General features: G+C 42.2%; 1 protein-coding gene across 1 annotated transcript in view; it reads right to left on the bottom strand.

Annotated features, from left to right (window-relative positions):
• nphs1 (NPHS1 adhesion molecule, nephrin) overlaps positions 1-26,441 on the bottom strand; it is a 68,806-nt gene extending 42,365 nt beyond the window's left edge. Inside the window, exons 1-3 of the mRNA XM_039805284.1 lie at positions 26,357-26,441; positions 16,225-16,392; positions 12,379-12,503 (exon numbers count right to left, since the gene is read on the bottom strand). Coding sequence (XP_039661218.1) covers positions 12,379-12,474 — 96 coding nt within the window. The 5' untranslated portion in view covers positions 12,475-12,503; positions 16,225-16,392; positions 26,357-26,441. The remainder of the gene's footprint in view (positions 1-12,378; positions 12,504-16,224; positions 16,393-26,356) is intronic.
• Between the last annotated feature and the right edge of the window lie 1,027 nt (positions 26,442-27,468).

The raw sequence follows: 27,468 nt of genomic DNA, 5'->3' as shown, positions 1-27,468 counted from the left end.
ATCTGCTCCACTGCAGAGATGGAGACAGACACAGGCCAAAGAATTCACTTTCAACAGTGGGATTTTTTTTTTCTTCTTTTTTTTTGGCGAGGGGGGGGATATTGCCCCCCCACCCCTCCCCTTTTGTCAATTATATACTTCCAACTGAATGGTGGCTGGAGAATACCACCATTTGCTCAGTGGAACATACTGAAAGCTCTTCTAGCAAGACAACCTAAAGGTCATGTTGATTTTTTTCCACGTGCATGTATTTTTCATTTGATCTGCTGATAGTCAACACTTGGGCTGTGGATCTGTGTTGACTGTATGTACAAGCTATTTGCTCTGTATAAACACAAAAGCAGTTCTACTGCTACATCTGTTGTTCCACTATGGGTCAGCCATGCTGTAAGGATGGACCAACCACTGTCTGTGAGAGTAGTGCTAGGAAACTACCACATTTGTGCAGCAGGCAATAAAGAAAGAATGATAATGGCACACAGTATAGTGTCACAAATTCAAGGACTTTAACCGTATGTTGTGCATGCTGCACAATGCCAGTGTCCAGTATAGTGTGTGTGTATGCCTGTGTATGTGTATAGGCGGTGTGAGTGGGTGTGTGTGGCCCAGATGTTAGCAGCTGGGTTGTGTAGTCAGAGCTGGCCCCACAGACAGTCATTAAGCCCAGCAGCCCAGGACTGGAAGTTTAATTCCCCCGCCTGGAGGGGTATGTAGGTGGGAGGCAGGAGGAAAGGAGGGAGGGAGCTGGAGGATGAGGAAGAAAGGTGGCGGGGGCTGGGAGGGGGGAGAGCAATGGGAGGCGAGGGGGCTGTGAAGCTCAGCACTCAGTTCACACAAACAGCACTGTCAGCAAGAGTGGAGCTGCTCCACTGCCAGACGAAGGAAGAGGAGGGAGAGAGCTGGGGCCTGACAGAAAGGTGGAGAGGGAGGAAGGGAGATGGACAGAGGACCTGAAGATGAATGGCGAGATGGGAAAAGCAGGGAAGAGGAGGGAAATACAGTAAGGGGGTAAAAAGAATTCATGTCAGGAGGTTGGACAGGCAGAGGGTGAGATGAAGGGGACACGAACGAGCAAGGTAATGGAGCGAAAGAAACGGATGGCGGAAGGAGACAGAAAGATACTGTAAAATGGGCTGTAGAGTGATGAATAGAAGACGAGGGAGGAGCAGGGGAAGGGGGGAGATGGGAGGAAGGAAGGCTGACATGAAGAGTTGTTTTGAAAACCAACAGGAAGTCTACTGACTCAGACCAGTGCAGCAGGGAAAGCAAGGAGGAAGATTAATCAAAGAAAGTAATCAGCACTACGGTGGAAAGCAACACAATATGTGGAAGAGGGAAAGATAGGGTCATGTCCAGGAGATTGATTCACAAAAGTGGAGTAGGAGTGAGACTGCATGCGATATTATTAGTTTGTTTGAGTATCTGTGTATGCCTATGGGTGTGTTCAGTACTCGTGTGGAAGGTGCATGGTGTAGGAGGCGGGCTTAAATCATTCGGATCGCCATTAGCAATGTGGCGGATGGGATACCGTCACTTGTCAAACTAAAGAAAAAATGCTTAATTACAAAATGATTTTTAACAGCTTGGAGTCAGTAAGTAACAGTTTCGACAGGCAGAGATAATTAACCCCCCAATATGCAATCCACACCAAGAAGAGGATTTAACTAGTTCAGCGCCCACAGTTCTTAGGAAGTGGTTAATTTAATGAAAAAGGGCCTTAGTAACACTTCAAGACTACTGAGGGCTCTCGACAAAGGCCTGCAAAAGTATCTTTGTGCGTTGAGCTGAAGAGTATTACATGCACATTCTGAGCCTCGGCATTAACTACAGCCATCTGACCCAATGATCTGATTGGAGCCCCGGCTTCTGCTGCCTGCCACAGTACAGCTGCCATATCAGTGATGCTTCTGTGTTCTAAATCTGTAGACAAGGTCAACATGTTTTTTTTTTCAGCCAATCTGGCTCCCAGTCAACCACAGGAGAAGGAGATTTAACAGGCAGCCGCAGACTGAGAGCATGCATCACCACCAGAAACCAGAAATGACAATTACAGGCATCACCAAAATAACAGTAGCAAACAGAGATAAAAGGACTTTCAAAAGTCTGACAGCATAGATAGTTGCTTAATCCCCTTCAGCAGCACTTTCTTCAAAAGTCTGCTATAGTAATGAAGTCTGAATGGGGACACAAACCTTGTCCCACTGCTGGCGAGTTTGCAAGGAGAGCTTCTCTGTTGTTTTGCTTTGGGTGATCTGTAGACCGAGTGATGCCGGAGCATGTGGATGGACATGTATCGGGGTTAAGATGGATTTGGAAAAACCCAATTAAACACACCGACACACTCTTTGCTGTTCCCTTTCAATCCCCATCCCTGTGTCCCTATGCATGTTGGCAGCAACATTGAGTTCAGACCTGTGTGCGTGCGCGTGTGTGTGTGTGCGTGTGTGTGTGAGAGGATGGATAGAGAGGCTTGAGACAACCAGCTGTGGTGTCCAGATTGGGCAGGGATTATTTCCCAAATCTCCCCCATTTACCTCAGCTGCCTAACAAGCTCCTACATAACCATGTTAATTCACTGATATTGCGACTTTGATTCCGCTGTTAATTACAAACAAACACTGTGGACCAATCAAATGAGATCTTGTTGATGAGGTTTTATACAGATCTTTGTCTTGGTGAAGTAACAACATGAGGAGGCTTACTGAGCGAGTGTGAGAGGGTCTTTATTAGATGAAATCTTCATCAGACTAATAAACAGCATTAGATATGGCTATATAACTGATGGTTGCATGATGCTTATTCACTTGTAGTAACATTTAGACAGACCGTAAAAATAAAATTAAGTTGCTGCTAGTGCGTTTGATCACAGCGGGGCCAAGGAAGAAGCAAAAGCTAAAAAGGACCAGGCTTTTCCTGGGAAACTCTTCATCTAACAGATTCCTGTGTGAAGTCATGAGGTCAGAGGCTGGACAGGATCGCTGAAATAATATTATTAGGTCACTGAAGGAAAAGAGGAGCAGGGTCAGATAATAAGACTCAATCCGGCTGAGTGAAAATGCATGGGAGGGAAAGTGCTGACTCCTCCCTTGCTCTCGCTCATCCAATTCCCAGCGCTTTACTCTGTGCCACTGATATTCATGCCGAACTGTCCGTCCACGGCCCACAAACTTTAGTGTTTGCGGTCTCCACTGCCCCAGACGGACAGAGAGCGAAGCAGAGAACATGGTGGTGGGTGGAACAGACATGAGGGGACAATATTGAAATTTGAGGTCAGAAAAGACAATTGTTGTATCCACTCTTGTGTATCCCATTCACTCATTGAGAGCACACACACACACACACACACACGCACACACACACACACACACACACACACACACACACACACACAAACACACACACACACACACACACACACACACACACACACACACACACACACACACACACACACACACACACACACACACACACACACACACACACACACACCTCTCTACCACAAGCAAGCAATTCAATATAAAGATACACAGAGCTCAGGCAATAACCTGATCTTGGTGAGAGATGTTATAGGCTTTGACAGCCTGGGCTGAGCCACACAGCCCAGGCTGTTCTCCCAGTGTCAGTAACAAAACAGAAGGATTAGAGGATGAAACTGAGCTAAATCTGGCCGAGCAAAAAATGGGGGCAAAAACAAGGCATGGAAAGAAAACAATATTGAATGGATCCAAAGCAAGCCTTTAACAAAAGATATTAAGCAATAAAAGGCCACTTTAATAACAAAACCCTTGTGTTCTATTATTTATGTTCTGCTGTCCACAAATACACCCACATACACTGTTCACACACATACACACAAATTTGTACGGCCCCCACAAACATCTTCGTTCTTCTTCATCATGAAAGAACCTCCATCCTTCTCCCAACCATTAACAATAACCCTCACTGCTAGCTTTAACTACAGTGAGCAAAGGTCAGCAGTAATGTTCCTCTTTGCCTTTCCCTCACAGTATTAGTGTTACCATAGGTGAAGATTTTGCAATTTTTACCTCAGGAGAATGAGATTGTTTTTTTGTTACTGAAGGTCAGGCAATGCACTTTTCAAAAAGGAGTGATTCACTGATTCAAATTCGGTTTACATTATACTGTATGTGATTTTTACTGAGCGAAGGGGAGGTGTAGGAGTTTTGTCACCTCAACCTGACTAACAAAGCTACTATTAAGACAGGCTCCTAATTCAGTACACTTTATGCAATGAATAGACCATACAGTATGTTTTGAATTGAGAGCCACAATTCAGCATTGTCGCCTAAAGGTTAGTCATTGTTCAGCACTAAGCCAGGCATTTTCTTCAAAACACAGTGCTGTGGTTCTCGAGGTGATTTGCCGTTTCTATCAAATTTGGACTGTGTTTGATATTGTAAAGTAATGCATCGGCTTTGTGCAATATGAGCTTTGGGCAGTGGACCGTAGCAAAAAACAAGAATTTTAATTAATGAAACTTGATTAATGACATAATTTACCTAATAAAAAAGGTAAACCATATACTCCAAAATATCTAAGACATGGTCTATCTATATCTATCTATATCTGTACCTGCAAGACAAAATGGCTGGCTACCTGCAAGCCTCACATTTGCTTCATATTTTATCGACTTTAACCATCACACAAAACTGACCAACTTTCATTTTAGCTGCGCTGGCTGAAAGCTACAAGGCAAAAAAGTCAATAGGCTACTTCAGATTGACCAACACACATTACCTGCTGCAGACCAAGCCATTTCATAACAAAAGATGACCAAAAGCACAATGCAATACAGATTATTATGGTGGTGTGACGTTACACGATATGCTGCAGAAATGCCTGTCTAAAGTCTATTAGTCCATTCCGAACGTTATACTTTTTATGAAACATCTATTTTTTTTGGTACAGCAAATGTCACAAAGCAATCATATAATGGTCTAAGAAGCAGGGAATTGTGTGGATCCTTATACCTTTTATAGCCTCTTTCAAAACTGATGACAGGCCAAAACCTCACTTCTCAAACACGTCCTCATTCTGAAAGGCTGAAACTGGTTCTCACAGGGATAGAAGAACAAGAGCACACAGCCATTTAAAAAAAACACACAATCAGGCCCAAATACACCTCTGCCAACAGATGGGCTTATGGCTTTGTTGAGGTGGAGTTTGCCATTCTGCCCGTCCCATTTTCAAAAAAAATCCACTTTAATTAACATATCAGGGCTGCAAACGAGGCTAAACCTCTTCTCTGCAAACTGTAATCTGCCCAGTTTGAACTGACCAACCATAGAGCCGACACGATAAGGCTTGCCAACCGAAACACAAGGATAATCCAGTTATACCTGCTTATACAGCGGACAGCTAAAAGCACTGATCTGACAGGCTTCCTCTGAAGTGCCATAGCTTGCATTTTGATCTAACCAAAGTGTTTTGATTTACTTATATTGTGTGGCTTGATCTGATAGGATTTTCTAAGTCATTTCAGCCCTATTATCTGGCATGTGCTCCACTTGAACAATAAGATTAAAAATATATGGACTGCTAGCGGGCTGCAAAGCACGCCTTTTTTTTTTATTCTTCCCCTGTGCCTTCCACCACTTTATTCCCACCCATATAACTTCCTCCCACTATGTCCTAATCCTTAACCTACCCCTATAACACTTTATCCTTAATAAAATCTATTTATTTTCCTTCCTTTACGCCCAAAACATTCTCGCACTCCCTCCTACTCCTGCCCTCCTACTGAGTATCTATTTTGATCTGAAGGTGTCACAGGAGCAATGGCAGGGTGACTGTGGTTCCCTCCACCTGCAGACTCCCAACCCCCAGAGGACCGTCAGGGAAAGTTGAACGGGCCAACAGATGGAGGCCATTGTGTGTGTGAGTAAGGGTGTGTAAGGAGTAGAGTGTGGCAGCAGTGCCGCAGAAGACATAGGGAGTTGTGAGAGTGTGTGTTTGTGTGGATTTCAGTGTGTTTGTGTATGTGTATATGAATACACTTGTTTTTGTGCGTGTGCAAGTATGTTTTGTGTCAGTGTGGAGTTGTGCCTTTGTGTTTTTTGAGAGGGGGGCAAACGGCAGTTTAACACAAGATGTTTGAAATCTGTTGCCCTGACAGCATGTCACAAGACTGCTTGGTTAATAGAGTCCTGGAATGTCCTCTCCTGCAGTTTTAATGAACCCCAAGCCAAAAGGCCTAATGAAGCGTGCTCCGTTTGCCAAAACAGTCCCTCGGCTTGACCTCCCCTGACCCACACCACTCCCACGCCACTTGAGGGCGGGTCTCCATGGTGACTGGCCTAAAGAGTCTACTGGGCCAAAGTTGTCAAAGGGACAAAGGAGGGAGCAAAGTTAGAGAAAAGCAAGCAGTTAAGACAAAAGACATCAGCACATGTGCCTGCATATGTTTAAAAATGGAGGAGTTTTCACCAGTTTAAGATTTTAAATGTTGCATATCTCTACTTCTCTTTGTTATCCTGACAAAAAAGGCCAGTTAGCAAAAAGCTGCTGTTTTCTGGCCAAGAAATTTTTTTTTCTTAAGAAGCTCTTCCCCCTCATCAGCATCCAAAAAGATACACAAATACACACAAACACAAGTGCATGCACAGACACAAGTTGGCCCCCATTGCAGTTTAACTATTCTTTGTTCAAGCCAAGCAAGAGCCTCATTATTCAATAAGACTAATGCAGGCAGTGTTGTGTGTATTCAAGAGGGATGATGGTGTGTGTGCGTGCATGTGTGTATGCATGCATGCATGTGTGTTAAGTATGAGTTAAGGACTAATAAAGTGCAAGGCACCTAATTAAACAGTCTTTGTTTATGCTCTATAGAAGTGGTATAAACTCAGCAGGCACAATGCAGGGTGGTATGCCAGGTCGCCTTGCTCTCATTTGAATAACTACAGACAAAAGCAGTGAGAAAGATGGGGGCAATCAACTTCAAAAGAAATTCTTGCTTAATTGCAAAAGTGTGAGAAAACTAGCAAAGACAAAGGAGAATGTGCTGATTAAAGTTGCATTGACCACTGTTTGCGATCACACACAACATTTGAGTCTGATCTTATTTTAAAAGGTAAGTTGAATACCCTTAGGGGAAGTGTGATAAATAACATTTGATTTAAATTATTGGATTGAATAACTTTTGATCAACATTACAGGTTTGTTTTTTGCTTTGCTGCAGTGAACTGTTTAGGCACAGCACTATGAGGTTAGAATAACAAGCACAGGCATGCAATGGTTCCCTTCCAGCGCCAAACACAAAAAGAAACAAACTGCGCATGGATGGTTGGACTTTTTTAATTATAATGTGAATCGGTCCTGAGACCCCTCCACTACCCTCCAACGCACCCCCCTTTAAGAAAACAGGGTGGAAAACCTGAATGGGCAATCAGTGCTGTTCCGCCTGTGCACATTCCTGAATTCAGCACTCTAATAGTGCCATTCATTATAAGCCTTATTAAAATAAACACAGACTCGATGATATAATAACAAATAAGCCAGGCTGCACATGCTGTCATAATCGACAGAAATTAAAAGTGCCAAGAAACACTACGTATATTACCACTGTAACCGGTCTCTTTCTCTCTCTCTCTCTCTCTCCCACACACAAACACATTGAAATAAAGTAATCAAGGTTATTTAAATGAGTGTGCAGGATGCATAAACAGTGCACACAGTGAGGAACATTACAGGCTATGCATTCCTGATCTTGCAAGGTAGTGAGAGCGGGTGTGCTGGGTGGGTGGTTAGGTACAGTTGTGACCTCAAGTGGAGTATATGCATGTTACGAGACCATACATTGTAGGAAAGATGCAGATTTTCAATATTCTTTTCAATATAAACTACGTCTTACATGCATTTAGCTTAACCGGTTTATTCTGTGCAATATGCTTATGTTATGTGCATGCGTGCACGCGTCTGAGGAACTGAGGGCTTCCTGAGCACTACCAGCTGACATTCCCATGGAATCTAAAGACTAATTGATTAAAGGGATATGAACATGTGTGTATGGAGATGCTATGGAGTGTGCATGGTAAATATACACCATATGGGCGAGGGATTGCACCTCAATTACTGTGAATGGGGTGAGTGTGCCATGTATCAGCGCTGCCTCGTTGGCTCACGTGCTATATGTTTAAATCTTCACAGTCAGGCTTGGGATATTATAGACTCCCAAACAGACATGACAGCCAAATATTTCAACACATAAATATTTGAGGCCATTGACATGAGTATTGATGTGGAAAATGTGGGAACTTGGATTTCTATTTCTATCCATCGCTACAAAATTATTTTAAACCCATTTCTACAAAATTATATTCCAATCACAAAGTATAGAAAACATATAAAAACTATAAATGGGCTAATAAAAAAATGGGGACTTCTCACTTTGGGGAAATCTACAAGCAAGCTTATTTACTTGTTAATCACAAGTAAATAAGCAGACACAAAGATAAAAATATAAATAGAAGTTAAAATAATGACTAAATTAGCTCACTAATTTCACACGTTACTGTATATCTTGTTGGTTTGATCTGTACAAAAACTTTTGTCTTGTCACCGTGAGGTTGCAAGGCAACCAGTGGAGACTCCAGGGAGTCACTGGGAGTCACCGGCCCAGAAATAGTGCAGCACATGATTTTTTAAAAACACAAATTGTCATTTTTACACTTTGGTTTTTGTAGATGAAACAATCAAGATATAATGTGTTAATTAGTTAGCATTAGAAAAGCTGTCGGGCAGATTTGTGTTACCTTTGTACAGAGCCAGGCTAGCAGTTTACCAACCGTTTCCTGTTATTATGCTAAGCTAATATCTACTGTGCTTCATATTAAACAGACGGATATGAGAGTGGTATCCATCTTTTCATCTAATTCTCGGCAAGAAAGCAAATAAGCAAAGAAGTTATTGCGTTAAATAATGGCCAGGAAAGCGTTTTTGCAGAACATTATGGTGTCACAGTAAAGTTGACCTTTTGGATATAAAATGCCATTACTTTATAATTTTATCCTATTAAACATTTGTGTGAAATATTGTCATAATTAATTTGTGTAGGAATTCTTGAGTTATGAACCTGTGTGGTCACATTGACCTTTGACCAACAAAATCTAATCGGTGTGGACGTTTGTGCCAAATTTGAAGAAATTCCCTCAAGGCGTTCCTGAGATATTGCATTCACAAGAACGAGTCAGACAGACAGACAACCCGAAAAAATAATGCCATGGCTGTTGCCGGTGCAGAGGCATAAGAATTAGTCAATTAGCATGTCTGGTAATCAATAACTGGAAATTGGGCATCTAGCATCAGGTCTTTTCTCAATCTACAGGTGAAAGAAATCTAAATTTGTAATCAAAGCAATTACAAAGGTCTCGAAAGAAAAATCACAATTCTGGGCTGCAAACGGACAGTGTATTTTAGGCTGACACTGTGGATTCATTAAATGCGTTGCAAAACTTCTGTGCCAAATTGAGGATTAGGCCTATTTCATAGTGCTGTGTTTTATTGTAGTGAGAATGTGCATTGGGGGCTGCTGCTGGATGAATCAACGCTACCAAATTGAACTAATTGCACTGTTGCCTGCCCAATGGGCCGCGTTTGGGACTCAGGAGAGCAAAGAGCTGAGAGCAGGCGAGTACATTACTGAAACCGACTAATTGCTCACACCTGTGCCTGTCCAGTTGACTCTGCTGGGGACTCTAGGGAACGATAAAGAGCAAAGCTGAAAACATATGGGTGTGGCAACAGCAGTTAAAAGATTATAGATCATAATCTATCCATATATCTATACATTTATATTGATGTGGATTGGTCTATTTCTTGTCAATCCAGTATAGTGTTATAGCACCGTAGATACAGTCTTAGGTTCCACTCAAGAACAGGAGGTGGATGAATTTGTGCCTTCAGAACTGTAGGTATTGCTCACTGTGATTCTAATAGCTGGCAAAATGTAAGTGGCATGTTTTGTCACCGGCTCAAATACCTGACTTCAACCACCTCTCTGTTGTCAAAAAGATACAGTGCCTTGCGAAAGTATTCGGCCCCCTTGAACGTTTCGACCTTTTGCCACATTTCAGGCCTCAAACATAAAGATATAAAACTGTAATTTTTTGTGAAGAATCAACAACAAGTGGGTCCCAATTATGAAGTGGAACGAAATTCATTGGCTATTTCAAACTTTTTTAACAAATAAAAAACTGAAAAAGTGGGCGTGCAAAATTATTCAGCCCCTTTACTTTCAGTGCAGCAAACTCTCCCAGAAGTTCAGTGAGGATCTCTGAATGATCCAATGTTGACCTAAATGACTAATGATGATAAATAGAATCCAGCTGTGTGTAATCAAGTCTCCGTATAAATGCACCTGCTCTGTGATAGTCTCAGAGGTCAGTGTAAAGCGCAGAGAGCATCATGAAGAACAAGGAACACACCAGGCAGGTCCGAGATACTGTTGTGGAGAAGTTTAAAGCCGGATTTGGATACAAAAAGATTTCCCAAGCTTTAAACATCCCAAGGAGCACTGTGCAAGCGATAATATTGAAATGGAAGGAGTATCAGACCACTACAAATCTACGAAGACCCGGCCGTCCCTCTAAACTTTCAGCTCATACAAGGAGAAGACTGATCAGAGATGCAGCCAAGAGGCCCATGATCACTCTGGATGAACTGCAGAGATCTACAGCTGAGGTGGGAGACTCTGTCCATAGGACAACAATCAGTCGTATACTGCACAAATCTGGCCTTTATGGAAGAGTGGCAAGAAGAAAGCCATTTCTTAAAGATATCCATAAAAGTGTCATTTAAAGTTTGCCAAAAGCCACCTGGGAGAGACACCCCAAACATGTGGAAGAAGGTGCTGTGGTCAGATGAAACCAAAATCGAACTTTTTGGCAACAATGCAAAACGTTATGTTTGGCGTAAAAGCAACACAGCTCATCACCCTGAACACACCATCCCCACTGTCAAACATGGTGGTGGCAGCATCATGGTTTGGGCCTGCTTTTCTTCAGCAGGGACAGGGAAGATGGTTAAAATTGATGGGAAGATGGATGGAGCCAAATACAGGACCATTCTGGAAGAAAACCTGATGGAGTCTGCAAAAGACCTGAGACTGGGACGGAGATTTGTCTTCCAACAAGACAATGATCCAAAACATAAAGCAAAATCTACAATGGAATGGTTCACAAATAAACATATCCAGGTGTTAGAATGGCCAAGTCAAAGTCCAGACCTGAATCCAATCGAGAATCTGTGGAAAGAACTGAAAACTGCTGTTCACAAACGCTCTCCATCCAACCTCACTGAGCTCGAGCTGTTTGGCAAGGAGGAATGGGCAAAAATGTCAGTCTCTCGATGTGCAAAACTGATAGAGACATACCCCAAGCGACTTACAGCTGTAATCGCGGCAAAGGTGGCGCTACAAAGTATTAACTTAAGGGGGCTGAATAATTTTGCACGCCCAATATTTCAGTTTTTTATTTGTTTAAAAGGTTTGAAATATCCAATAAATTTCGTTCCACTTCATGATTGTGTCCCACTTGTTGTTGATTCTTCACAAAAAATTACAGTTTTATATCTTTATGTTTGAGGCCTGAAATGTGGCAAAAGGTCGAAAAGTTCAAGGGGGCCGAATACTTTCGCAAGGCACTGTAAATACCGATTCTAGAATCATAGTGAGAGAAACAAAGCGTCTCCCATGTGTTTTCTGACCACGGTGGGAAACCCTCTCCTTGATTTCATGTTGTTTATGGAGAAGGAGAACCAGGAAATGAGTCGGGAAATGCAACGCTACCAAGCCACGGCCGAGCGACGTGTGGTTACATTTTTCGAGAGGTGCACGTCAGGCTACGGCGTAGGGTCCGGCGTAGACGGAGAGGGATCTGCTGGGGTACGCTGTCGATTCGACGCACAACCATATAACGGCCTTTAAAGAGACACAAGATGACTGCTTAGGTGCAGCCAGATAAAAAGCATTGACTTTGGACTAATAAGTTACCCTCCATTCCAATTTCTGTGCGGTCTGCTTTTAGTTACCTGAAGAGTGGAGTACCACATGATGGACATTAAATGGAACTTACAGTACATACATTAAAAAGCAGCTCAGATGGAAATCCTACTGCCTGACTACAGCTACTTTTAATCCTTTAGAATTTCCATGTAAATGTTATAATTTCTATTCACGTTATATTACATAAGTATTTTTTCCAAGCTCATGGCTCATTTAATGTTTTTACATGTTTAATGCTGTCTTCACATTAAAAGTGAAGACAATAGAGAGGAGGTAAACAAAGAGAGAATAGGAAAAGGAAGCGAGCAGAACAACATGAGAAGAGAGGGAGTGTGCTGAGATAGCAGTTGTCTGACCATAGGCTTCCTGGGCAGAGCAGAGATGATCTCGGAGTCTCGCAGCAAGAACTCCACACACTCTTCACCACACAGCATGAATCCTGTACACCGCATGTGTGCGCCTTGTGGCTCCTACACCATGCCTTGGAGAGAGAGTGGGGGGGGGAGAGGGAGAGAGAGAGAGAGAGACACACACACACACATACACAGATAGACAGAGCATCGCTCCTAGGAAGACCTCACACTCTGGTGTCTGCAGTGTTCTCATTATAATCATCAAAGAATTGGTCTCAATCCGGAAGCAAAACAAACTACACAAAAATTCCCTTTATCTTTACAACTTTTTCTATTCAGACCGATCATTTGGAGGATGATGCTGTTCCTTATGATCTGCACAGAAACGTCCCATTTATTGAGAGCGTCCTGACGGGGAACATCACTGCCTGGTACGGAAACCGCACCAAACAGGACCGCAAGGCCCTGCAGGTAATGGTTCGATCGGCTGAGCATACAATAGGCGGTGCCCTACCCTGCCTAAAGGATATTTACACCAGGCTTTGCAAGAAAAAGAGACCCCCCCCCCCCTATTCTATGATGAATCATCAAGTTGAAAGAGCTGATGGGATTACATTTCACTGGAATTGTACCTTGTACGATTTCATGTGACAAATAAAATTGATTGATTGATTGTTTGAAATCAGAAACATAAAACAGCTGCCCGCCTGTAATTTAAAAGATGCAGCAGTTAATGTCAGAAATACCCAAGCAAGCAATATCTACCTCCATGTATTCAGCTTCTTGACCGTGACTTTTACCGGGCAGGGAATGACCTTCCTCTTGCCATAATGTAAAAAAGAAATGTGCGTAAATATGTGCTTTTACAACCTCCTCTGTGTGTAACCATCTGTTCAACTTTGGTGTGGGACCTAACTTTCTACATCTGGGGGCACAACACATATCCATTATGTCTGTCATGTTTTCCTTTGTATAAGTGTGTGATTGTGGGCCCTGTCTATTGCTGTTTGTGACCCCACCTTCATTGCTGTTACACCTTCTGCTTGTACCTTGGTAAGGTTAACACATCCCTCAAGGGGTATGATTCAATGCACCTTATGTACAAAAATAACAAAGACATCGCCATCTGTATAGGTTTGGAAGGAAGGGAGCATTGTGTGTGTGTGTGTGTGTGTGTGTGTGTGTGTGTGTGTGTGTGTGTGTGTGTGTGTGTGTGTGTGTGTGTGTGTACACATCTATCTAAGCATGAGGGCACAAAGCCATCCCCTTATGGCCCATTGTTTTGGAAGGGTATGACTCTTGCACCCCTCCCCTGGATGTTGGGGGAATAGAGCACAGCATGGCTAATATTTAACTAATGACTGTGCCTTACAGACTCGACCGCCCTCCTCTCACCAACTGCCAGACGTGAGCCATCTCTGCAGTGAACGTCACTGAAGTGTGGCTGTGTGAAATAGAATGTGGAGGGATGGGGCTCTGCACAGTATCAGGGGAGAAGGGTACAGGAGAAAATAACTGGTGGAGAGCCCATAAAGGAGCTGTGAGTAAGGGAGAGATGGATGCACAGTGTTGTGTGGGAGGCCAACGAGTCCAGCAGTCTGAGAGAATGCCATTTGCTACCTTAAGGCAGGCAAAGTCTAGCAAAAGGCGGAAAGTTAGAGTTAGAAAGGAGTGGCTTGTTTCCATCAGCACTGCTATTATAGGCATCTGGCCTTCACATTTCTCATCAAGGAGCACACTTATAGATAGAGGCTATGCCACTGACAGAGAGGAAACAAGAGAAGGGGCTGAAAGAGGCAGAGGAAGCAAGGGAAAGAGATAGGGAGAATGAGTGGAAAAAGGCATAATTAGATAATGAGGTCTGTGTTTGTCAATTGGGAGAGATAGAAGGGGAAAACAGAAGTCTGTAAGGGCAAAATAACAGAAAGAGTGGGAATTAAGGGGAAATTGGGGAGACAGGGAGAAGTAAAAGATTGGTAGATAGATATAAAAGATACAGCAGGCCGGGCTGATTATTGTTATGGTTTCATCAACGTGGACTGAAGCCCCCAGTGCTGCCAGGCAAATGTAGTATTAGTCACTTCAATAATTAATCACCCTGGGAGCATGTCGTTGCAGCCATGCACTGGCCCATTTCTTGAACATTTTTCTCAACAGTAACATTCCCACAGAGCCCCCTCTTCTTCCATACCTTCATTAAGTAAGGTGGGGGGTGCCTGCCCAAATCCTCTGTGTCAAGCCTGGTCATTTATTAGCCACATTGCTCAGGAGAAATTAAAGTAATCTTGCTGCTCTTCTTAAAGGCTGGAAACCATGCGGGGAGACAGAATAGCGGCCTGGGCTGTGGCCCAATGGGCCTTGCTGACTGTCTGTCCCGGTGAAATATGAAGCCCGAATGTAGGACGGCCATATGAAAGAGGGACCCAACAGGGTTCCTTCAGGCATTGATGCTCATCACCACAAAAGCAGATGGCGGTGTCCTGTTCTTAAACCCCCCCCCACCCAACAACCCCTTCCCTCTTCTTTTATCCAATCCTATCCGGCCTATTAGCCCCCTGCCTGTTATGGTCTAGCAGCCTATGCTTAGCCCCCAGGGGGCTTTCAGAGCTATGGAATGAAGTCAAGCTTCCCCATTGACACAGGTCTCACTGGATAGCTTTGAATAGAAGTCAACCGACTGAAAAGGCATGTTTTAGAGGACAAAACGGAATAAGGTGTGGGGTGGATCAATACTGCAGGGTTGTTTGGACTTGAAATGCTTTGCTCTCTGTGTGCCCAGACAAAGCAGTGCTGACTGCAGGTGGGAAAGAATTTTTCCGGACATTGGATGAAAAGTAACAAAGCGTGTTTAATGGAAGAGAAAGCATCATGCATCTGTCTGAAAGACTGGGATCAAAGCAGAGAGATAACCCACTGTGTGTGCTCAATATGTATTCCTGCCCTCTTCACTAAAACAGGCAAGATTAGTCACCGAGGTCCAATCCCAACCTGTGTGCTGCTCGCACCCAAGCAATTTCTGAACCAGAGAGGCAATCAAGGACTTAAAGTCAGACACAATGCAAATAGGTCTGAGCCCATCTGTAGTAATCCAACAGTCCCTCCTGCACTAGTCTGCTCTCCGTCTCAGCCTCTCTGTGGCACAAGCCAATTAACTGTTTGATTTGAAGCCTGGGATGAACACTTTAATTGATTACATGGCGATAGTCGATTCAATTATCAATTTAGGCACAAAAAAGCTGAGCAGAGACGCGAAGCCCGGAAGTTTGCTGAACGAGTTCTTCGGTAACTTGGCAGCACAATCGCTGTGTGTTTGTTTAAGCTCACGGATGAAAAGTAAAAGGAGGAAGGCGCGGAAGCAGTGGAAGAGAGACTGACACTTGCTGTAGCTACTGCAGGTTGTTTACTTGCAGTCTCCGACTTACACCTTTCCTCTGTCTCTTCTTTCCCCTCAACAGACATTTTTTCGCTGCCTGAAGCGCACCAAGAAACACACACACACACACACACACACACACACACACACACACACACACACACACACACACACACACACACACACACACACACACACACACACACACACACACACACACACACACACACACACACACACACACACACACACACACACCAAAACACAGAAATATATATTCTAGTATATATCGATATGGACACATTATATACATAGTCAAATTTACATACAATTCCCTAATTAAGACACACACCAAATAACATATATAAAACGAATAGACTCACCTAAACATTTCCCCTTGCACAAGCTCAAACACAAAACACATGGGTATTCAGGGATTTGCAGCGATTGAGTCACATTAAAAAGCCCTTCTTTACCTCATCATGCCTGTGATTCTGCTTTCTTTACTCTGTCATGGAGAGTTGCTCCGTTGGATCGGGCTGGAGAGGCACTAGGCTGGGTGGTTGTGCTAACGAAGTCTCAATGTGCCGTCTGTCGACAGAGTAATTTCCCAGGATAGCTCTGTGTTCTCACTTCTTATGGTTCTGTTGGTAAAGATAGAAGAAGATCAACACCTGAGTCATTGGAGTGGAGAAACCAAATGGGTAGATCCTCCATTCACTATCCTCCCTCAAGGTTTCAGCGTATACCTAACACTAATGATGTTAACCTGGTAAACCAATGCATTCTGTTGTCTATATGCTTAACAACTGCAAAAAATGTTTTTACTTATTTAACTAAAAGATGTTATAGAGTATTCTGTTGGACAGCCCCATGTTAGCACATCTTTTTATTAGCAAGTTCTCATTCAACTGCCGCACATTAACTATTACTATGCCAGAGCGATATTCTTTTACAGTCACTGTTACATAGTATACCATATACCAGTACACCTTCCTGCTAAAAACACAGGACAGCATGTGAGAGAGAGCCAATCAATGTCAAGTCTCTTATGCAGCTGTTTAATAATTGAAGAATTTGAATTTAATATTAATATCTTCAACTAACGTGGGTGGTTCTGGGAAATACTGTAGAGATGCAAGAGATATGTTCTTGTTGAAAGAGGGAATGGTCTCTTAAGCATTGCATAGAGCAGTCCCTCCAGAAAAAGGTGATTATGCGATTGCATAATTCAATGCATAATCAGCCAAAGTCCGCATATTCATGCGGGGGCCGCATTTTTTCAAATACGCCGCACTTTCGCCGCATAAATTGCAGATTTCCGCGCAAAATATGCGGTGCTTGCATGATTTCATAATCCCCGCATTTTCGTTGCAAAAAAGTCACATATATCTTAGCAGAAAGTTGAAAAAATGTTGCGTTTACTTCACACAAGAGCAGCCATTTCCCCCTGTTGCCATGGGAACATTATGAAGTGACGTAATTACGCGACGTGAACATCTTCGAAAAGCAGGTGTCGGAGGTTGAATTTGACATGTACTTTGAGTCTCTTAAGTTGGTATCCAATAAGAAAGCTTATCAGATTATCTGAAATTTCTTTGTTTAAGTGCTCCTGCTGTCTATATTATTAACGATTTTTAAAGGTCTGTCTCTTTTGTATCTTTTATTTCCCTCTGTTTAGACTATTACTTTTATTTTTACTTTAATATTATATTATTTGTATATATTTTGTATCTTATTTTTTTACTTATTGCAATGACTGAATATCTGTAAACTATTTTTGGAAATTAAGTTTTAAAAAAAAAGCAGGGTGTTTGGGGAATCACTTTTTCTTCTCTTTTTCATCAAAACGCAATTTTTGCAAGTTCCTGCATTTTTTGCAAGTTCCCGCAATTTCATCGCATAAAAAATTGCATAAATATCCCGCATATTCCATCACATTTTTTAAGAAAACGTGCCGCATAATCAAGGATTTTTGCCCGCAACAATCACAAAAAAACTCTGCGTTTTTCTGGAAGGACTGATAGACAACTCTTTGTTCCAATCCAATCCACTTTATTTATATAGCACGATTTTAACAAACACAGGGTTTCCAAAGTGCTGCACAAAAGATAAAACAAAGTAAATAGATAACACAATAAAAGCAGAGGTACCCACTATAAAATAAATGCAATAAAAAACAATTTAAATTGAATTAAATAAGTAAACATCAATTAAAATATGCAAATATGCACATAACATCAACACTCTACCTGGTGTTAAAAGCCAAAGAAAAGAGGTAGGTTTTAAGAAGAGTTTTAAAATTAGACAGAGAGGAGGCCTGTCTAATGTGCAGAGGCAGTCCGTTCCAAAGTTTTGGAGCTGCAACGGCAAACGCTCGATCGATTGTTGATAGTTTGGCGCTGTTTAAATCGTGAAATGTACATACATATCTGCTAGGGGTGGGCGATATATATTGTCTACGATAATATCGTCAATATTGTGTTAACTATGTGCAAATTGACATTATCGAGTAATTACTTAGAAAAAAACACTTCAAAACACGCATTGGAACGCTACTCATTCACTAGTGTCAACAAAGATGGCGGCGCGCGATTGTGCAGCGGCTACTAGCTCTCCTGTTGGTGTATATTTATACAAGTACAGCCACACTGAACTAATCAATATAGGACTACAATACAAAACAGCCGTTACCAGAGACATCCAGGCGGCTCATAACATCCCGGAGGACATAGCCAGACCGGGCGCTCCGTGGATTGTTGTCGGCAGCTAGCACACCGAGCTAGCTACCGGCAGGCTCGAGACAAGAACTCCGGCAAGACCAGAGGCCGAGGACTGCATTTTGTGCATAATTAATGGGGTACCGACAGCAGGATCGTCGCCCAGCACTGCTGACCTGACCTGGAAGCCCTCTCGGTAATATACAGGCCATTTTATTTACCACAAAAACAGCACACTGTTGTCTACATAGCCCCATAGATAGCCCATAGATGGTAACGTTAGCACAAGTTTGGTTCACTGCTAAACATAGTGAACAAACTGCAGCGCGGGGAGGGATACATATTGTAGCAGGGGACTTTAACAAGGCATCCTTAAAGTCTGTACTCCCCAGCTTTTCTCCAGCATGTAGATTGTGCTCCTAGAGGGAAGAACACACAAGACCATGTATACTTGAATATCAAGAAAGCATACAGAACCGCTCCTCTCCCTCACCTGGGCCAGTCAGGTCACATACAACTATTCCTGGTCCCAGCATAAATCCCGGTCAGAAGGACTATCAATACCTGGCCTGACACTGCCCTATCCCAGCTCCAGCACTGCTTCCAATAAGGACATGGTTGTGTGCAATGTTACAGATTAGAGCCCTTTGTTTATATTTATGATTTCATCTTGCTTGTATGCTGCACAATTTACATTACAGCAGAGGTGTAGCCTACAACTGAATGTTTACTCAGAGTTCAATGTTCCTACACTAGTTCAATTAGTATTAGTATTTTATGTCTTTGAATTGTTTTTACTTGAATACTTACATTTTAAAGAAAATAAATAAGAACTGTTTTCATTCAACAATCAGTGATTAAGTAACTCAGACTTTTAAAAACACATTTTTAAAGGATATCGTCTAATTATCGTTAAAATATCGAGATATTATTTTATTGTCCATATCGCCCACCCCTAATATCTGCATAGTTTGAGTCATTATGTAACACACAATAACACGAGTCGTTGTAGGAAGAAGAAAACAAACATTGCAGAACTGTTGGTTTGCACAGACCACAAGCCAAGAAGCTGCACACAGCTGGAACTACTGCAGACCACGATGTTTGCAAAAGCCACAATGATGCTCGCAGGCATCATGCAACAGGCATACAGTTTACGGTGGCCTTCACTTCCTGCTGTCCAGTGTAAACTCCTGGCTCACAGAGAAAACCACCTTCTGTCATTGTAGACCCCTGTCAGGCATTGATGACTGTTCACACAATGAGACATAAGTTACACCCCTTTACCATTAAGAGGGAATGGTCCATGAGCAATGTGCTGCTATGGCTGTGCAGGATGGAGACAAGGAGGTGGTAGAGAAAGACTGCACAGACTGTTGTGAGTGATGGGGAGGGTCTGTGTTTAACAATGTTTTTAAAAGATGTTGGAGACAAAAAGTGTGCCAAGGGGACATCTCCATCAATCTGACAGAGTCCATCCCGGCCTAGCATGGATTTCTTAGCATGCTGCGTGTAGGCCTATGTGTGAATACAAGGGTGTACAGCAGGGGGTTGCATGGATGTAAGGCACTGCAAGTGGTCCTCCCAGATGGTTGTGTCCCACTGCTAGTAGGAGGTCTGGAGCTTTTATCTACGACAGGCAGTAGGTCTTAACATCCTCCACACACACTGTCGCTCTCCAAGCCTGAGGCCCACAGCGCTGAAGCTATGAGAGAGGCAGGGTGTCCCGGCGCAGGAACAATTCCCTGCTTCCCCTTAGTCTTTTTTTCAATAGAGAAAGAAAAGACCTCAATGACAGTCACTGATCAGAAACGCAGGGGACTGAGGATGCTCACTTTGGCAAGGTCTATCTTCGCACGCATGTACACACACACACACACACACACACACACACACACACACACACACACACACACACACACACACACACACCACCCACACAAAAAAAAAAAAAAAAAAAAAAAAAAAAAAAAAAAAAAAAAAAAAAAAAAAAAAAAAAAAAAAAAAAAAAAACTTCGTCTTCCTCCTCTGAGGGTTGAAGCTGGTCCAGAGCATCAGCATTGTTGGAGAGGCTTAGTGAGTTAGAGAAGGAAAGTCTTCAAGAGGAAGAGCAGGAAAGACAGAGAAAATTGGAGAGTCAGACACGGAGATGCCAAGAGACACTGCGCCAAAACACATTCCTAATCGACTTGCTGCCGACTTGCAAATCCAGCATTCTCATCTGGTCTATTCAAGGTCAACTGTGACATGTACTGAGACAAACCGAGTGAGACGGTGCAGTGAATAACTGTTGTTAAAAGAGAGAGGGGACAGGGTCTCGATTTAGGACAGTATGTCTGCTGCTACGAGAGAGAGAGAGAGAGAGAGAGAGAGAGAGAGAGAGAGACTATAAGGTGAATTCTAAAAGTTGTCCGCTTCAGTGTCCTCCACAATGCCACCTTGTTACCACTCAAATCTCCAGGAAGTCAATTTTCAGAGAGTTTGGTGTGTGTCAGTGTGTGTTGGTGTGTGTGAATCATAGCAGATAGGGGTTATTCTTTTATCCTTTGACCCAGATTTAAAAGGGAGAACTGAACAGGGGACATGAAAGACACGGACCTCCCAGCGGAGCCAGGGTCATGTGCAGCCCGAACACAGGCGCACACCGGCACAGCCAGCCGAGCAGAAAACACTATTATGCACACACGCGCACACACACACACAGTCCATGCAGACATTCATAGTGCACGTGCTCGCAAAAATGCATGCATGCTCACACACCTTCAAAAAAAAATTCACATGATCAAGATCACCCAAAACAGGGCATAGAAATTCTGTCAGACACACCTGCCTCAGCTCTCACGACAAGCCTGTTCCTCCCCCACTCCATGTACATAGCGTTTTAGTTCCAATGAGGCAAAACATGCAGTCACATATTCATATTTACTAGCAAATACTTCCTTCAGTCTCACACACACGTGCATTCGAGTAAGATTTTAAAGCTCTGCATTGATGACATTTCCACAGTTATACAAGCAAAGGCACTGGCAGAATGTGAACAAGTTTAAGTTTGTAAGCATGGCAAAGGTGAAGGAGAATTATTCTAGTCTTTACTCTCCTTAGATACAGCCTTATTGTGATATAGCAGCCTGCGATGAGGTTGGTGTGGGTGAAATGTCTCACAAAAGGACAACGATGAGTATATCTGTGTGTCAAAGGCAGTCTCCAAGAATAAGAGAGAGGGATTATTAAAGCAGACAAGATGCAGCAGACAAACAAGTTAAACTGTGTGTGTGTGTGTGTGTGTGTGTGTGTGTGTGTGTGTGTGTGTGTGTGTGTGTGTGTGTGTGTGTGTGTGTGTGTGTGTTTCCCTACCCCAATGAATAAAAAAAATATATAGTGAATAACAGGTGCAAACAAATTTATAGAAAAATTGCAGGAGCAGAATGGACAGATTTACAGTGGGAAATGGGCAAATTTACAGACAGAAACCTGGATGCACTGGAGACACAATATTGGGCTTCCGCCAGTGTTAAATATGGTCCCTCAACCTACAACCAGATGGTTCCTCACTTCTGACTGCCACTGCCACACTTCCATCCCACTCCCTCTCTTAATTTTTGTCTCTCCAACAGTCTCCTACATCTCCCTCACGGAGGGTAATAGCTAAATGCTGTCATTTCAGCAACTCAACTTAGTGCCACAACCAATTGTGCGGTCACAAAGAAATAGTCCTTACTCTGGATATGAGTGACGCTCTTTGGCCAGGCTCCTATGACTACTCCCTATGACCACTGAAACCCCTTAAGGTACACTTCTTGTTAGAGGTGACAAGTCAGCTTGGAGAAGAAAGCCATTACCAGAGAAGAAAAGTATCAGGCAGCCTCCTGCTGGTGTAAATTGAAACCAAATACAATGGCTCCAAGCCAAGGAAGTATTCTGTGAAATCTAACATGGCCATTTCCTGGGCTTGTGGGTAATTCAAAGCTTTCTTTACCTAAAATGAGAAATGTCTTTGGCAGGATTTTTTTCTTTCGGGATTGAGAAGCATGTTTTTTGCTCTTTAATGCAATTAAAAAGTATCTATCAAAAAACAATGTCTCATAGACTCCCTGCCAATATTTGTACAACGTCTTTTTTTTTTTTTTTTTTTTTTTTGAACCGACTTTTAGAAATCCCTCGTCACCTACTTAGTAATTGCAGCCCTCCTCTCTTCCTCCTCTCTAGTCACATTAAAGCCTGGGAGCTTGGCCACATGTTGCAGGGCTGGCCTACAATGCACAAGGACGAGGGGGATGAGGAAACTAGGGGGGGTTCAGAGGCATAAAAGTTCCTTTCTTCTTCGTCCTTGCCTCTTTCTTTGAGCCAGAACAGAGGGTTGCCACGGCGATGAGGTTGGTCTGTCTCCCACGGCGTGGTCTGGGAAGAGCAGCAGCTTGCTCTGACATTTACTCAGGCTGGAGGAAACAGAGACGATAGAGGAGAGAAACACACATACAGCAAGAGGAAGGGGGTGGGGGCGGTAGCAAAGTTGGCAGTTGCAAAGAAAGATAACACCTGTAACATCAGAGGTTGACACACACATGGACAATGGGCTGCCACTGCCTTCATCTAAAGCTTTTATCTTCTTCTCCGTGTCCATTCAGCCCCAACTTCTATTCCTGGCCTCCTTTGTTTCATTTGCCCTCATTTAGATCTTGCCAGCTAGTCAGTTAGCCAACACATATTTCCATCCTAATCATAATCACTGCCAAGCCATGCACAGAAGAAGCAATGCACAAACACGACCACAAGCTAACAGACACACAAATGCACATCAAAACACAGACATACAAAACTATGGCCACCCTACAGAGGGGCCAAGTACCCACATTGTCAACAAACTCTGAGGTCAAAACTGGAAAACTCTGGCAGAGATTCTAGGTAACACAGCTCAACTGCTTTGGGTTCACATTTCAGCACAGTAAAAGTTGACCTAGGAAAACAGCTAGGGCTGGGCAATATAACTGGTTTTGAAGGCTGCATTAGAGTAAAGTGATGTAGTTTTCTGAGCTCAGCAGACTGTTCTAGCTGTTCTTATTATTTGCCTTTACACACTTTGTCATTAAATCGACATTTCTGATGATAATTTATCAAAAATTGATAACCCTAACCCTGATATTTGATTTTCTCCATATCGCCCAGCCCTAAAAACAGCTACTGAGCAGATTCTATTACATCACTTATCTCTTGGTATGTGTGTGTGCAAGCTTGAGTGCTCGTGTAGCCATGCCATTGTGTGCATGTGTGGCTATCATTGGTATGAAGGTTTTGGGTCCACCAACAGGTCAACATAAAAGATCTCCATGCTGGAAAAGCCTGTGACACTTAAGGAATAGGGGTGGGAATCACCAGAGGCCTCACGATACGATATCATCACGATACTTATCTCACGATATGATATCATCACGATACTTATCTCACGATACTTATCTCACGATATATTATTGCGATTTGAAACCTATATTCAGCGATATATATTGCAATAGGTTACCTTTTTTCCAACTTCAAATTTTTCCCAATTACAAATTATGTCCCCAAAAGGAAACTGTATCGATACAGTATTGCCACGGAAAATATCACGATACTATGCTGTATCGATTTCCCCCCCCACCCTTATTAAGGAACCCACAGCAAGTCAAAAACACTTTTCTATTTTATCAAAAGCTGTTCATACACGGTCAGTTTCTGATTAAAAGGAGACAACTGGCAGCCATATCAGCAAATACAAGCAAGGAAAAAGAGGTAAGAAGGAAATAAATGATGCGATGTGGGTACAAAAGATAAGCTTGAGTATAACATACTGGCAGATTTACAGTAAACATGTCATGCTTTTTTCCCCCTAAAGGATCTGTTAGCCTACAATCCACAAGAGGCAGAGAAAGAAGAGCATTACAATATGCCACAATGCAAGTCATGCAACATTTGGCACAATGCTAATAGAAGTGGTAGCATTCCATGAGATACATCCATGTGCCACTTTATGGAACTTCAGTACGAATATGCTAATGCACACTTTTCTCTCTGAAACACACAAGGCTCTCTGTCAGTAGTGAATGAGCTTTGTTTTCCCTAAGACTAGAGCTCCAGTGGAAATGTTCACTTTTAGCCTCCTTCTGATTCTTCTGAATCTAAATAACAGCAACTTCAATGGGGATTACCATTTCCTACATGAACACAAGAGGTATAAAAAGACTTTTGTCCCAACATGACAACAAAACTTTTCCTCATCTCAGAGTACCATCTATCCTTATTTCCTGTAGATCACCCCAGAACAGTGCACTCAGTCATTTGGTCTTTGGTGCTCAAAGCATAAACGAGATCTGAAGAACTCGACAGCAACATTTCTTGTAAAATACAAATGTCTATGATAATAGATAATATCTATGATAATGCAGACATCTCAAACTACTTTCTACCAACCGTTTATCTCGATGCAGTAGGACAAAACTTTCAATAACAAAACAAGGGTTTTCATGAGCAACTGTGTCACAAAGACACCTGTAATAAAGTGCCAACAATTAATATTTTATTTTAAATATTTTGAAAAGGAAGTCCCCTTTATCTTTCTCATTCAAAACTGCTTTTAGTGGTGTTTTACCCGTAAAGAAATGAAAGACTGAAAAACTCAACCATGATCCTTTATACTATATTGAGGCATTTTTCTCTAGCCTGTTGAAAAGCAGTACATGAATAAATATTGGCAAAACATGTTTTACTCTGGTTTGGTCTGCCAGCTCATGAGAAAGATATCTCAGCAGTTAGCCTTCCATCTGCCTGATTGAGCCAGAGAAGGTTTAGTAGAGGATCTTTGATTGAACTTTGTGTGGATTTGTAACCAGACGGGGCAGAAGTGACAAGCCTGAACCCCACTGTGGCCTCCCTAAAATGCAGGGATTTCTCTTTCATAAACCAAGGCAGCCAGGACTCCTCACTACCCAAAATATCTATCACTGTACATTTCAATAAAAATATTTCATAATTTTCTGTCGCCTAACAGACTTATTACGGTATTTCCTTGTTTCTACAATGACTTCCCCACTCTTCATTGACTTTCCTCAAATGAGTGAAACAGCGCCCCTCTGGGCTTTGAACCTATCTGGATGGTCACAGCCGGTATTGCACCCTTAATACGGAATGGAAGAAAGGTGAATGGTGCTGTCACTGTCAAGCCACTACGAAATGGACAGGTCCATGGACGCAAAAAATCTGAAATAACTTGTGAAGCTAAACAACAGAAAGTTAACAACATCCATTAAATGAAACAACCGGGAGAGTTAGCTTGTTTTCCAATGCTGCCAATGTGGCCCAGCTAAAGACACGTTAGCATCGCTAGCTAGCTACTAGCAGCGGTGGACAGATGAGTAGGCCTAACGTCAAATGAGGACTCCTCTTAACAGCCCAAACTAAAGTGCAGTTGGACAGACATGGATACTTAATCAACATGACAGAAAGGATGATAGATTTAGACATTAAATAATGTGAGTTAAATACTCACTACTGGCTGTGTCTGAATCCGTCTTCCTCTGTTTATATTTGTTTGCTGTTTTTCTGATTGTCAACGTTACATGTGTCTACGTTGCTGTATGTGCGTTTTTTAACTCCTTGCTTGTCATGTTGAGGTTACACATACTGTACCTTGTTTGCCCGGACCCTGAAGCTGTCATAGTCGGCACCATGGGGTCGGGAGAGCCCTGCAGCGCTTTAAATGATTTGTAATTTCCCCAACTTTGCATCTCAGAATTATCTGATTTATCTGATAAATCAGATAAATCTGATAAATCAGAATTATCTGATTATTATTATTATAGGATCAAGCGGGAGGGGAAAACGATTTTTCGAATTTTTTATAGACACTGGACTGTATTACCTGATATAGTGCACTAAGGTGCTAGTTCCGTAGATGGCAGCAATGCAACTTTTTGGATGCCGGCTGCCGTAAGAAGAAGAAAAAGAAGAAGAAGAACTTTGCCAAAGAACTTCTAATATATATATATATATATATATATATATATATATATATATATATATATATATATATATATATATATATATATCCGTAGACTGGCTTTGACTTTGCATTTCACCTGTTTGATTTGTGAACGCGCCTGCGCAGAAGGTCCGCTAGTTGGTTGTGAAAATTCCTTCAATCTTGTCTTGGAACTTTTCTGTAACTAGCATACTGTAGGCCTTTGGTATGGTACACATGTAGAATGTGTAGGCCTATGTCATGTATTTGATAGGCCTACATGCATTGTTTTCTTTGGATGAGAACATAACTCATTAAAACATTATTAATAAAATTACACATTTTCCTACTTGCAAGTGCAACTTATTGTTTCTTAGATGACTTGTCGGAATTGGCTTCTGAACCATGAACATGTGTTAGTTGTTCAGTTATTTTGAGTGGCCCTCTAAAATAACACCTAATCAGATTGTGCCAGAGCTTCCACTGAAAACAGGTTTTACTATACTTACCAATTTCTTATGTTTATCTATTGGTAAGTTCTTATGTTTATTTATTTTGAATTGAAAGGGCATGTGGCTGAGCTTAGCTCAAACCATGTGTGTATTTGGGATAACCCATTGTGCCTTAACCTTTTATTACATATAAAAAACTAAACTTATTTTTTTTCACAATATGTTCCTGACATATAATTACAATGGAAGTTAAAAGCAATAAACATCAAAACCATTCACATGTGGTTAAATGCAGTTATGCCATACAAAATAGCACAAATCATAAACTGAACTATAACTTTAATTTCGATGTGAAGTCATTTTTTCACTTTTGTCCTGATGCTACTCTCGTCATTTATAGACTCCCTACGATGAACACATGCTGACTTGGTCATAGCTTCATTTGTACACTCTGTCTCTTCTGTTCAGTGATATGGGAATAAAGACAGACCAAACGATGCTTTGTAGCGGATTTATCCATCTTTGTGTATGATCTTATCACTTGCCAAAGGCACTTTGCTA

Source organism: Perca fluviatilis, chromosome 7, assembly GCF_010015445.1.
Source record: "Perca fluviatilis chromosome 7, GENO_Pfluv_1.0, whole genome shotgun sequence".
NCBI classification, from domain to species: Eukaryota; Metazoa; Chordata; class Actinopteri; order Perciformes; family Percidae; genus Perca; species Perca fluviatilis.
The sequence above is the reverse complement of the archived record's forward strand: the minus strand, read 5'-3'. Positions and strand labels throughout refer to the sequence as shown.